The sequence below is a fragment of the Bactrocera dorsalis genome, unplaced genomic scaffold (genome assembly GCF_023373825.1).
Source record: "Bactrocera dorsalis isolate Fly_Bdor unplaced genomic scaffold, ASM2337382v1 BdCtg031, whole genome shotgun sequence".
Classification (NCBI taxonomy): domain Eukaryota; kingdom Metazoa; phylum Arthropoda; class Insecta; order Diptera; family Tephritidae; genus Bactrocera; species Bactrocera dorsalis.
Window position 1 is genome coordinate 53,153 of NW_026038082.1, and position 12,227 is coordinate 65,379.

The 12,227-nt window shown below is 34.7% G+C and overlaps 1 protein-coding gene across 2 annotated transcripts in view; it reads right to left on the reverse strand.

Annotated features, from left to right (window-relative positions):
- LOC105232323 (protein spitz) overlaps positions 1 to 12,227 on the reverse strand; it is a 12,880-nt gene continuing 653 nt past the window's right edge. Inside the window, exons 1-2 of one of the 2 annotated variants that reach the window (XM_049461422.1) lie at positions 9,560 to 12,091; positions 1 to 2,472 (exon numbers count right to left, since the gene is read on the reverse strand). In XM_049461422.1, coding sequence (XP_049317379.1) covers positions 934 to 1,746 — 813 coding nt within the window. In that variant the 5' untranslated portion in view covers positions 1,747 to 2,472; positions 9,560 to 12,091 and the 3' untranslated portion in view covers positions 1 to 933. Of the gene's footprint in view, positions 2,473 to 9,559; positions 12,092 to 12,227 lie in introns of those variants that run through there. The other variant, XM_029552851.2, reaches the window with a different exon arrangement.

Here is a 12,227-nt window from a genome sequence, read left to right on the forward strand (position 1 = left end):
TTTATTTTTTATTTTGCATATAGCTTTGTGCAGTTTTATTTAATTTGCATATTATTTATTAAAAGAAGGTGTGTACAATAGTTGTCACGAATAATACTTTTTGCATGCCGCAAGATAAATTAATATGAATTCTCATCAAATACGCTGCAATATAAATAAATAAATATCACGAATGTATTAAATAAAGTTTGTAAAAAAATTTCGTAAATTCAGTTGATTTCGGACTTAAGTGGTGAAATTTGATAAATATTATACTTTAAATGAAATTAATGCATGTTTGTTTGTGTTGTATATATGTAAATGTGCTGTGATGTCATGGATTTGTGAAAATGGACTTCATTTTTAGTTGAAATATTAAGTCATTTCAGGAGTATATAATATAAGTGTTGTATATAAAGCACTCGAAGGCATTTAGTCATCACTAGTCTAAAACTGATGTGTTTCAAAGAACGGTACAGTTAAAAATCAATTGGCTTGCTAGCTCAGCTTAATGTCTAACAAAGCTTATTTAATATATATTTTTTAAATTTTTTTAAAGCTGGTTATAGTGTTGTATTTGGCAAAAAATTATTATTATTTCTCATAATTGTAGGATGTTAAGTACAGATAAGTTAATTGCAATGGACAATATTAAAAATTAAGTACTTTAAAGATCAAATTATTTTTAGGCTTAGTTAATTGTGAATGAACAATTAAAAATTAAGTAATTGTGAATATACAATAAATTCATTACTTTATTTTGAATGAACTAAAATGGTGGAATATTAACGGTAATGTAGATATAGAACAAATTTTGTTTAAAAAAGAGCGCAGAATTGCGCGCGGATATATTTCGTACGATTTATTAAATAAAATCTCGCAAATACAACACAACAACCATACTATTTATGCTTTTTCATATAAACTATATTTCATATGCTCTCAAATCTCATTTTACATTTTGGTGGTGCGTCTGATAGCAAATGACATGGAAATCGCTTCAATGTAACGACGCAGCGATGGTGCACCAACGCCGCCCTCGGCCGCGCCGTAGACACGACCACGCATGCCGCTATCGCCAACATCACCAACAACCCCAGCCTTTGCACCGCAACATTGCGGCTCATTGCAATAGCGACATGTCTTCGTTGAAAAATAGCTGTTTTCACACTCGTCATCCTCCTCTTCCATAGCGTCGGTGATCTCATAATCCTCAGCAAAAACCTTAGCGCGCTGCTCATAACGTAGGTATAAGGTCAAGCAGATGAAGAGCACAAAGAGTAGGGCACAAATGGCGCCGCTTGCAATACTCGCCTCTTCCAGCATTGGACGTGGTCGTTTCGGCAAGAAGGATGCATCGTACTCCTTGTACTCGCAGCGCGGCCCCATAAAGCCATTTGCGCACTCGCAATTATACATAACCGAGTCGCCTAGCTTAACCGAGAAGCAGGTTGCATCATTCAAGCAATACCAAGCATCGTAGTTCACCGGACATTTGTAGGTTGGGAAGGTGATGTTGGGTCTGGGTGTCGTTGTGGTAGTGGTAGTCGGCTCCGTGGTGGTGGTGGTGGTAGTAGTTGTCGTAGCGGATGTTGTCGACTGTTGTGGCGAAAGCGATGAGGCGGCCGAGGAGAGCGTGCGTGGCTTGGGTATGGAACGACTAGAGCATGCATTAGCCGTAGTCGGCTGCTTCAAAAGGCAAGCGAGCACTAGAGTCAACGAGCAGACGCTAAAGAGTAGCGTGCATTTGCGCTTGAGCAAAGACATGATATACAGAATTAGCGTTTAGTTTGCTTATAGAAATAAAGTTACTTAATTAAGAGAATGTGTTCAATACTTGAGTGAGTGAGTGAATCAGTGTAAGATGTGTGAGTTGAAAACTTGTATCAGTTTTGGTTTTCGGTTCACAAAATACTGTTTATTGGAATGGAAATTATTCAAAGTGGAATTCAGTTGATGTTATGCTTTTAATTACTTAAAAAAATGGACGTGAAAACTTAAATAAGTTTCGATAACTTTCTTATGATTTTATGTTTCGTTTACTTAAAATTCAAGATCTTTGATTTCAGTTACTTTTTCGAGGTTATTATTACAGTTATTACAGAAATTTACATGCCCACAAATAATACAAAATTCTTGTTAGAGACTTTCACAGCTTTTTCACTTCTGTTACAATTATATTTGGTTTAATATTCTACACTTTATGATGTGAGTAGTGTAACTAGAACGTATGACTTTAATAAACAGTTAAATCAAGTTGCTAAACTACTAACTTGCTATCACAATTGTCGGACATGTACGAACATATAACGTTATAACGGTATTTTCACACACTTTCGATACAAATAATCGGACTTAACTACACACACAGTTGTGTTTACAGAACACTTTATACTTATATTAAATATATTTAATAAATATTGTAAAAACAGGCAAAATTCGATGTTGAAAAGTGTTAAAAAATCAGTTAGTCCTTGTTGTTTTGTGGTATACCTGCGAAAATAAGATTAAACGAATTACATTTTTTAAGCTATCTGTAACAAGTATAGTTCAAACTAAGTGAAAAGCTTATATTTAAAAATAGAAAAAACTGGAAAATTAAAATAAATAAAATTTTAAACCAAAAGTTCAATAACGCAAAATTTTTAATTAATACAAATTTTTAATTTAAAAAAATTAAACTTTCAAAAAAATATAAGAAAAATTTTTTAAGCTGAAATAACAACAGCTTGATAAACAAAACCTTTAAACTTGTAAAAAAAAAAATTTCATGTCAACAAATTTAATCCTAGAAATTTACTTTCCGAAGCATGTACCAAGAATCCGTTATCACTAAAAAATAGCACCATAATTTTATAAAATTTGGATTTTTTCGACGTTGGTCAGTACATGCGAACAGTATGTTCTAGTGAGATTTCTAAGTTTTCAGGTTTCATTAAAGGAAAAGGCCGGAATCACTGCAGCAGTGGAAGACAAACTTTTAGCACCGTCGGAGATCGGGTGAAATATGAATTTTTTTTTAATTTTAACATAAAATCACCGTGAATATTCATTATATTGTAAAAATGTCTGCCAAAAATTCAATTATCAGTTTTTTTTTCCTTCGTCCAAGTTCTAAGTTTAGGTTTTAACTAAAACACTAATTTTTTCACTTTAGATGATCCTGTAAGGAGTTATCCTGCCAACGCGGACGATCCTTTTTTCAGAGGGGTCACCGGAAATGGCGTCACAATGGCCGCGTTTAAAATATTTTTTTTTCTTCTAAATTTTTCAAAATTTTCTTGTTAATACTGCATGTTTGTAACAGTAAAAAATTCTAATAAAACATTTGATTTTTATATGAAAAAAAAAAATTGTTGAAAAAAGCTGTTTTTACCCGAGGAAGACAATATAACCCCTTAATATCCAAAAATCTATTTATTTTTGCTGTCCGCCTGGTATGCTCCATAAATGTATAAACTAGTTAAGAAAAACAAAACATTGGTACTTCAATTAGGATTTCTCATAAACTTTATTTAAAATAAGAAAACTTGTTTTATTTCAACTTATCCATAAATGCATGACAACATGCAGTTCAAATTAAAACTAACTAAATAAAAATAGCTAAAAATCCCCAATTACTAATTGTTATTCTGAAGTCATTATACAATAAGGACCTTTCGAGAAAGTAATATGCGTCATGCATAGGCATAGTGCATAGAAAAATTAGTATGTCATAGATATATTAGAGAAAGTACCGCGTGTTCGGCCCACTGACGCAGCACTCATTCATTCAGGGGCAAAGTGCAGCAATACTCTCGGCGCCACAACCAGAGATTCACTTTAAATTGCCAATGACTAAGGTATGTATGACGTATGTATGTGTGTAGAATGAGCTGCAAACATTACAAATGTGCGATAAGCGTAAAATTTTTGAATGAATTGTAAATAAAAATAGGTAAACACAAATCGGTGCATTCGATGACTGTGTGAAAATGCAGGGATGAGTCTTTCAACATTTTAGGAAATTCGCTTTATTCATTGTTTTCGCTCGTTCGTGCAATTAAATTTCTATTATAATTTTGTATTTAATAATTTACATGCAATTTAGTTTTTATTATTTATTTTTTTATGGCTGAATTGTTTTTATTTTATTTTTAATTTTTAACCAAATCACTGACGACTTTTTGCTTACTCATCTTCAGTTTAAACACCAATTTTTATATTTTCAATTTAGCACATATAGTCAAACCAATTCATTATATTTTTTATAATCACAATTTTTTCTAATTTGCTTTTTGTAGAGCGCTGTCCCCCGTTGATTATCCTAGCTCATCAAAGCTGGCTGTGATATGCGTTGAGAATCCATATCACAACCACTTGATGAGGCTTAGATAAGCAACATTTTATGGCCACTTTTTACTTTCAACTTTTTGTTGTTTTTTTGTTTCTTTTTTTTTGCATTATTATTATTTTAAATGACATTTCCAAGCTGCAAGCGCCGGTTAACCGAGTTGATGGTTGATGATGTTGACATTTATGCAATTTATGGAGAATGGAATATCCTGCAGCGTTTCGTGTGTGAGCACAGTGTGCTTATGGTCGCGCGCTGCATGTGTGTGTGTACGCGCACTACTTGCATGTGTGTGTGTATGAATGTGCTTTGTAATTGCATGTTATTCGAGTGAGTGGTAATCTTTTTTGTGACAGATTTTCATGATTGTAACGTTTAGGTTGGTACTTGGTTTTGTTTGGTGCAGCTCTTAGGAAGACGTCCAGCTAAGCTCATCAAAGCTGGCTGTGATATGCAGTTTCAAATAGAGCATTTCACAACCACTTTGTGAGATTTAGACAAACGTATTTGTTGTTATTGTTGTGATATATAATAAACTATAAGGCTGTCTACTTGGTATGTGATGTTGTGATTATGGCGAATGAATTATTAATATGAATTGCGTAATTTATAAAAATCAAAAATTCAATTTTTTACCAAACCAATTTCCACATTTTTGTTTTAATATGGTGATAACATAATTTTTAAAGCTGATTGTGCACTTTTCACATTTTTCAAATAGTTGACAAAATCTTTTTTAATCAATTTTTTCTTATACAATTTTTATTTTTTTGTTCCTTATAAATTTTTTTTTTCTTATAAATTTTTTACTTATTTAGTTTTTCTTATAAAACTTTTCTTTATTTGTTTTTTCCTTCTAACAATTTTTTTTTTATTTTTCTTAAAAAAAAATCACGAAAATTTGCAATTTTTCGCTTATCATTGTTAATGTCTCCGTTAATGCTTTAGAATCGCGACGCTCCTCAAAGCTGGCTGTGATATGAATTTCAAAAATATATTTTAAGCAGAAAATGTCAACATTTCGCAGCCACTTTGAAGAATGACACAATTCTATCAGTAAGTACAGGCATGATTCTTTTCTTTTCCTTAATTTATAAACATCAAACAAAATTGCGCCAAATTCAAATGAATTTACTGCCGAGCGTCACCACCAAATTCGCTGATAACATCCATACAAACATAAAACAAAACTTAGAATTTAGCATCATTTTCATTGTCTTCTACGCGATATTATTAAAGATTTGAAAGTCAGCATCAACTTTGATAAAACAAAAAATAAACACGCGTCACACACATACAACCAGCAATACGTAATTTCTAAAATGTTCGATAAGTATGCAGTCAGTTGTGGCAAAAAACAAAAAAAAACAAACTTGTATGCTTCATAATCTTGCTCCACATCAAGGTTAAAGTCAAATTAGTACCGATTTCTACCAAAAAAAAAAAACGAAGAAAATATAATTAAAAAGAATTTCACCGCGTAGATGAGAATTTTGAGTGATTTTTTTTTATAAAACTTCGCTTTGAACAGTTGATAAGAATAAAAAGGAAAAAAGTGCCAGCATAAAGCAACCACAGAAATGTATTATTTCGCTTGTCACTCAACAAGTCACCGCAGCGCACGTAGTGTCAGCAGCATACAGATACAGTATATGTGTATCACATACACACATACGTACATACATACATTAATGAGGATGACAAAATTAGAGAAGCGAAAGAGATTCGAGATTCCGGTAACTACTACAATACCCTCAATCTTAACTCATATCTCTACGAAGAAATATATATTTTGACATACAAGCATATGTACATATTCTAAAGATTCTTTTTTTAGTAGTTCACATTATAATTTTAATTAATTTAAATATTTATTTTTGATTTTATTAGACTATATTTTATAAAGCAAGCTATTCCTGGCAAACTCGCAAACAAAATAAATAACTTTTTGTTTCATAATTGAAAAACTATTTTAAAAACACTATTTACAGCCTCAAGCAAGTGTTGTACATTGAAGCAGCTTGTCAAAGTGGATCACCTGTTGCTCAGTGATAGTATTTTCATACAAAAAGCACACTAAAATTTAGTTTAGCACACTTGTAATTAAAAAATAATTGAATGAGAGCAATGCAATACTTGAAAAAATTTGCAAAATGTCGCTTATTAAATAATTACGAATATTTCATCATCAATGACCGCACAAATTGTTTCAAAAGTGAGAAGAATGCTGTGCCGAGCTTTATCATGACGCGACGCGTAATGGCGCGCGTACATAATTGATTCACCGGCGCAATGCCGAAGCATTCTAGAGACCTTTGGACTGCATTGAGGATTTAAAAATATCACACAATTTAAGAATCGAATCATATCATTCAGACAGCGCATACCAAGTTTAATGGACGGTGGTGAAGCGTTAATAATTAAGCTGGCGCTAGGCAATTTCCCGAAACGATAGCGAAAATCATTTCGTTCCATATTGTAATTGATATACATTATAATAAAAATGAAGTATAGACTGCAGAAGAAACTGAAATAAAGTTATAAATGCGCGAAAAGTGGCAGCAAGCATCACTTGACCCCACCAGCCATTCACACATGACAGCCGCTAAATGCGTGCAAGCGATGGTTGTAGATTTCGAAATCATATTAAATGTGCAAATATAATACATACACATCTACATACATACATCTCTGCTTGTATACTCGTACATACGATTTTTTTTGGCTAAACGAATTGTTCATCCGTCCCGAATAAAAAATTTATATAATGATATGATGTTAAGCGTTTTGGCTTATAACAGCTGAAGTGTGTTAAACAAATTGTCACAGATTCATTTTCCTGGGTCATTAGCACAATTTTGCATGCCTCTGTGAACGAGAATGAAGCTCGTGTTTTAGTAACCGTTCTTAGGTGAGATGTGTGAATGTATTTTGCAGATTGAGCACATAATAATGCCGTCCAAGATAGCTTTTTGTACGCTGAACAGGGTATATTAAGCTTGTCATGAGGTTCAATGTAACGAGCTGAGTCTATTACCGTCTTTTTCTGAATCCATACGCGAGCCAGTCCCTCAGTTTGTGAGTTATCAATCTAAAATTTCGAACACTAGTGGCTCGAAATTAAGTGTTTGTATGGAAAACTTTTTTTATTAGACAAGCTACATATCTTCACGAAATTTGGCATGTATTATAGGTCAAGGCAATGGTACAATGTTCGAAGAATGGTTCAAATCTGATTACTTTAACATATATGTATGTAGCTGTCATACAAAGTGATCGTTCAAATCAAGGTTTTGTATGGAAACTTTTATATTTGAAGAGATATCTTCAAGAAATTTGGTAAGGCAACGGCACAGTCTCTCTATGAAATAGTAGATGACATCGGAGCACTAATCAATTGAGAAAATGTATTCCCTATATGTTTAAATAATGCGTGAAAGTCATTATTAATTTATGCTTAGCAACAATTAAATTTTTTATGTGCATGTGTGTAGGTCAAGATCAGCACAACTGTACTTGGAACACATAAATACAAGTACATACATCCATACATACATATGTACAGTACTTGTCCAATAAATTACGAACGAAGTAGAAAATAGTTCTAACTTTAATCATTAATAAAAACATAAATATTTGGCTAATTTTAGAAAAAAATTATTTTTTATATGCTATATACATTAAACTTAAATTATTATATTTTTGTATTGAATCATATTCAATATTTTGTCGCCATATATATATATATATATATTTTTTTGTTCTTTTGCTCTCGTTCGTAATTTATTGGACAGGTACTGTATATGTACACGCAGTACATGCTTTCACCACTTTTCACAGTCGCTTCTTATTTGTTTTGTTGTCTTCGCATGAGCTCATGATGATCGGCTTGATCTTATGATGCTGATCTGAACACGTTAACGCGTTCGCATTTTTGCAGACGGTTTTTTCTTCTTTCTTCTATGCCACAACAACTTTATTAATAATGTCTTGCTTTTGGCGGCTTTGTTTTTTCACAAATTCAACACAGAATATTAAGTAGTTGCGCCGAATTGGAACAAGCGTTGACAATAGTGCGCCAACTTAAGGAGCAAGCGATATGCCATTAGCCAATTTATTAATTCAATGACTTTGAATATCTTCAACCGACCTGCGCGTGGTATAACAGATATTCAGACATACATATGTACATATATGAATCAACACTATATATGTAAGCATGTATGTGTTTGAATCACACACAGTTAGTTGAAAACCACACGCATTTGGAACTTTGCCGAATTCGCTAAATAAAAAATAAAGTAAAATAAAAAAAAAAATGGCACAAAAATGTTGTTATTGTTCTTTTTTTTCTATATTCATTGATATTTTTCTTTGTAGTTAACAAGCATGGTCTATAATAAAGCGACACGCGCATGAATATTTTGGAATTCTAATTGTTTGAATACGCTGTAGCAACCGAAAATGGGGCCTAAAAAAGACGTCACTCCAAATAATTCAATAACCGACGCGAATACATGCTTTTTGCCCGCCCAACTAGGCGTAGCGATTATAATCGAGGTGAGGTGTGTGTAGACAAATGACGACTATTAATATTGTCAATTCAATTTATTTAAAACGCAAAAAACGCAAAACACGAGAAATATAATATACGACATGTGGATGCGCATATGTATGTATGTATGTATGTATGTAAAGTGGTGACACACACATTCCTTGCCTTCGACAGGTGTATAGGGTGAGCTTTGTAGCCACTTGCTGCTTGCTTGTTGTTATTGTATTACGGTGCGATGATAAATTACACGGCGAAAGTTGATTGCTTGCACTTTCTTAACACAAATAATATAAAAATATATTTTATGAGTTGCGAAATTTGTTTAAGCCATTTTATAATTTTCTTTATTTCTATTTTTAATTATTTTTAACAGAACACATTTTTTATAATTCAGTGCGCTGCAACATTAGTCAAATATTGTACTTAAATTTTTTTTTTTTTTTAGTTTTTAGTTCAGGTGTAAGAAAGTGTGTCTACTGACCCCGCACACGCACCACCTTACTGCTTCAAACTAAACGGCACAAATTGAGTATTGAATGAGCGAACTGAAATCTTTGGAATGCCAAGCGCACGCGCGCACACAACGACAACAACCACCACCAACACTTCAAATACACATAGAACACAACATGAAGCCGAACGAACAGCGCGGATAAAATTCAAACTATGCAGTCATAACGGAAATTTCTTACTTGCTGCTACAACAATGCGACGAACGCGCCATACAAACACGACGAACGAACACCACAGCGAGCGGCAAAGCGCTAAAAGGTGCGGCTTGTTTGCACCGAATATATATGTATGTATTTATATGCAACAACACGAATTGAGCGCTGATCGTTTGTTTTGCGGCCCCAATGGTGCACCACACCACCATGCGCGCCATACAACGTCCCACTATTCAAGCGCGCCACGCGACAATACGATGTGTACGCTATGACAAGTTACGGATTAATGAATGAATGAATGAGTAGTGACGACGACGACGGTGGCGACGACGGCCACAACAGCGTACACATGAATGAGTATCTGCACCCGCCACCACACCCGTAGTCGCATCATCGCCAACACACAGCCAATACCAACAAAGCGCAGAGTAATAGTAGCACAACAACCGGTCAGAGCTTGCATGGGGAGCAGCGCTCAGTCGCTCCGCTCGTTGTACGACGTACAGAAGAGCAGTAACAACAAGATTCAATGAGACGAAACGATTGGAATAGGACAGGGCCAGGGTAAATGGTGACGCGACGCATTGAAAATACCTCGGCTATGTGCTCGTTGTTGTTGCGAGTGCATAAAAGCGGAGAACGGAAGTGGGGAACAACCAAAAATAAATCCCCATAACAACGTTCGCCACGTCTCACCTCACCGCACCGCAACGCAACCAATGAGGCGAAGACGAAGGCGAAAGCAGCGCATTCTAAACTGTTAAGTGCATAGACAAAACGACCAAGTTGTGTGTGTGTGGTGGTTAGTGTCTGCCAAATGAACCAAAAAACTTGCACGAAAATGTGAATAACAACTGTAAACCGAATATGAAATTTGTTGTTTCCGTTGTAAGCGCTGCACTGCGCCTACGCGCTTAATTCTTGTTTTCGAACACGCTGCATGAACGCTGCCTTTTCGGAACGCAAGTGCTTGTTTATGGGCACATAAAAGCGTGGGTTACTGGAAAATGCAATTTTTATATGGATCGAGGATGTATAAAATGTGTAGATTAATTTTCGAGTACAGTTCTTATAGCGAATCCGATTTAATGTTTCGCAAATCTGCATTTATGTTCGTCAACTGCGAAGTAAATACAAATTTTGCGTTCGAAAACAGATTAAAAATATTTGATAACGCAATATGAATCACGCAGACAGGAAGTTCGAACATTTGTTTTTGTGTGCTTCAAAGTGCAATGCTCGGTTTATTAGATTCTATTAATGAGGCCTTGAATTTAAAAAATTCGCAAAAACTCGTTTGAACTTTCAGAAATGTCGCGCAAAGCCAATGAGTATCTACAACACAAAGTAAACAAAAACAAGTCAAAATGTGGAAATCGGCTGCACCGAATCTAATCTTCAAATAAAATATTTTCATTTAAAAACTTAATCGTTTAGTTTATATGGCAGTTATATGCTATAGTGGTCCGATCTGAACAATTTGTACGGAGCTTGTTTAGTTGCCTAATACAATAAACCATACCAAATTGCGCGAAAAAATAGTTTAAAATAAAAAACTTTTCCATACAAGCACTTGGCTTTGATGTTGTTGTAACGGCAGAATTTCTTGACAGTCCTGGCCCGGATAAAAATCGAGGTCCGCTCCGGTTACGTAGACCCGACTGCCGTGAGAACGGAGTACTTGACTTTGATCTTTCTAAGCTACATATGTATGTATATTGGTCCGACTGCGGCAGTTAAGACAAATGATCAGCTGCTTGGAGGGAAACGGATGTGTAAAATTTCAGATCGATACTTATCTCATAAACTGAGGAGCTCGTTCGCGTATATAGAGACTAGTATCGCATACTACTGACTGTCCAAAATCGACCTTGACCAAATCGACCCTGTCCAAGAGTTAAAAAGTAATTAATGTGTTCGGCAGAAATTATGTTGTTGTTGTAAGGGGTACCTACTTCCGAAAAAATATCATGATGATATGGCGACAGTTACATATATACATATATTGACGAATACAGCCGAATATTTTCGAATTTAGATTAGGCTTTTCTTATATTTTCCCTATAAGCAGCCGCTAATTTCCAAGCTAAATCACAGCAAAAAGTTCTGTTATTAGTTCAGCAAAACGCAGCGAATACTTGCGATTCTAGCACTACATTTGCATACGATTAAACAAACGAGACGCACAGACAAATGCGTAAACCAGACGCACTAACACAAAACAGAACAGACAGTATGCAATACATACAAAAATCATAGATCAAGCGAGACTAGTTTCTAGCTACACACAAATACAGGTATGCGCTGAAACGCATTCGGTTCTATAAGTACGATTAACGCACACGCACGAGCAGAGGTTCAAATCGTACACACACACAGAAAAAATCAACTTGCAGACAAAACACACACACACACGCATACACACATTAATTACGACAGACAGTCACCAGTCAATGGCCGACGTTCGTCTTTGGGGGGCACGCACGCATACAGCAAATTAAACAAAAAAATTGAAGAAAAAAAGTAAGAAAGAAGTCTATATGCTAAGGTAGAGGTGCGTAGTGTGCACCGACAAAAACACATACCGTTGTCAGCGCAAATGACGAACGCCAACACTTTTATAGTAAGAAGTAGAGAGGCAAACGAAACGAAAACCCATAGAAAGCGTTGTTGTCTATCTCTGTATCGGACG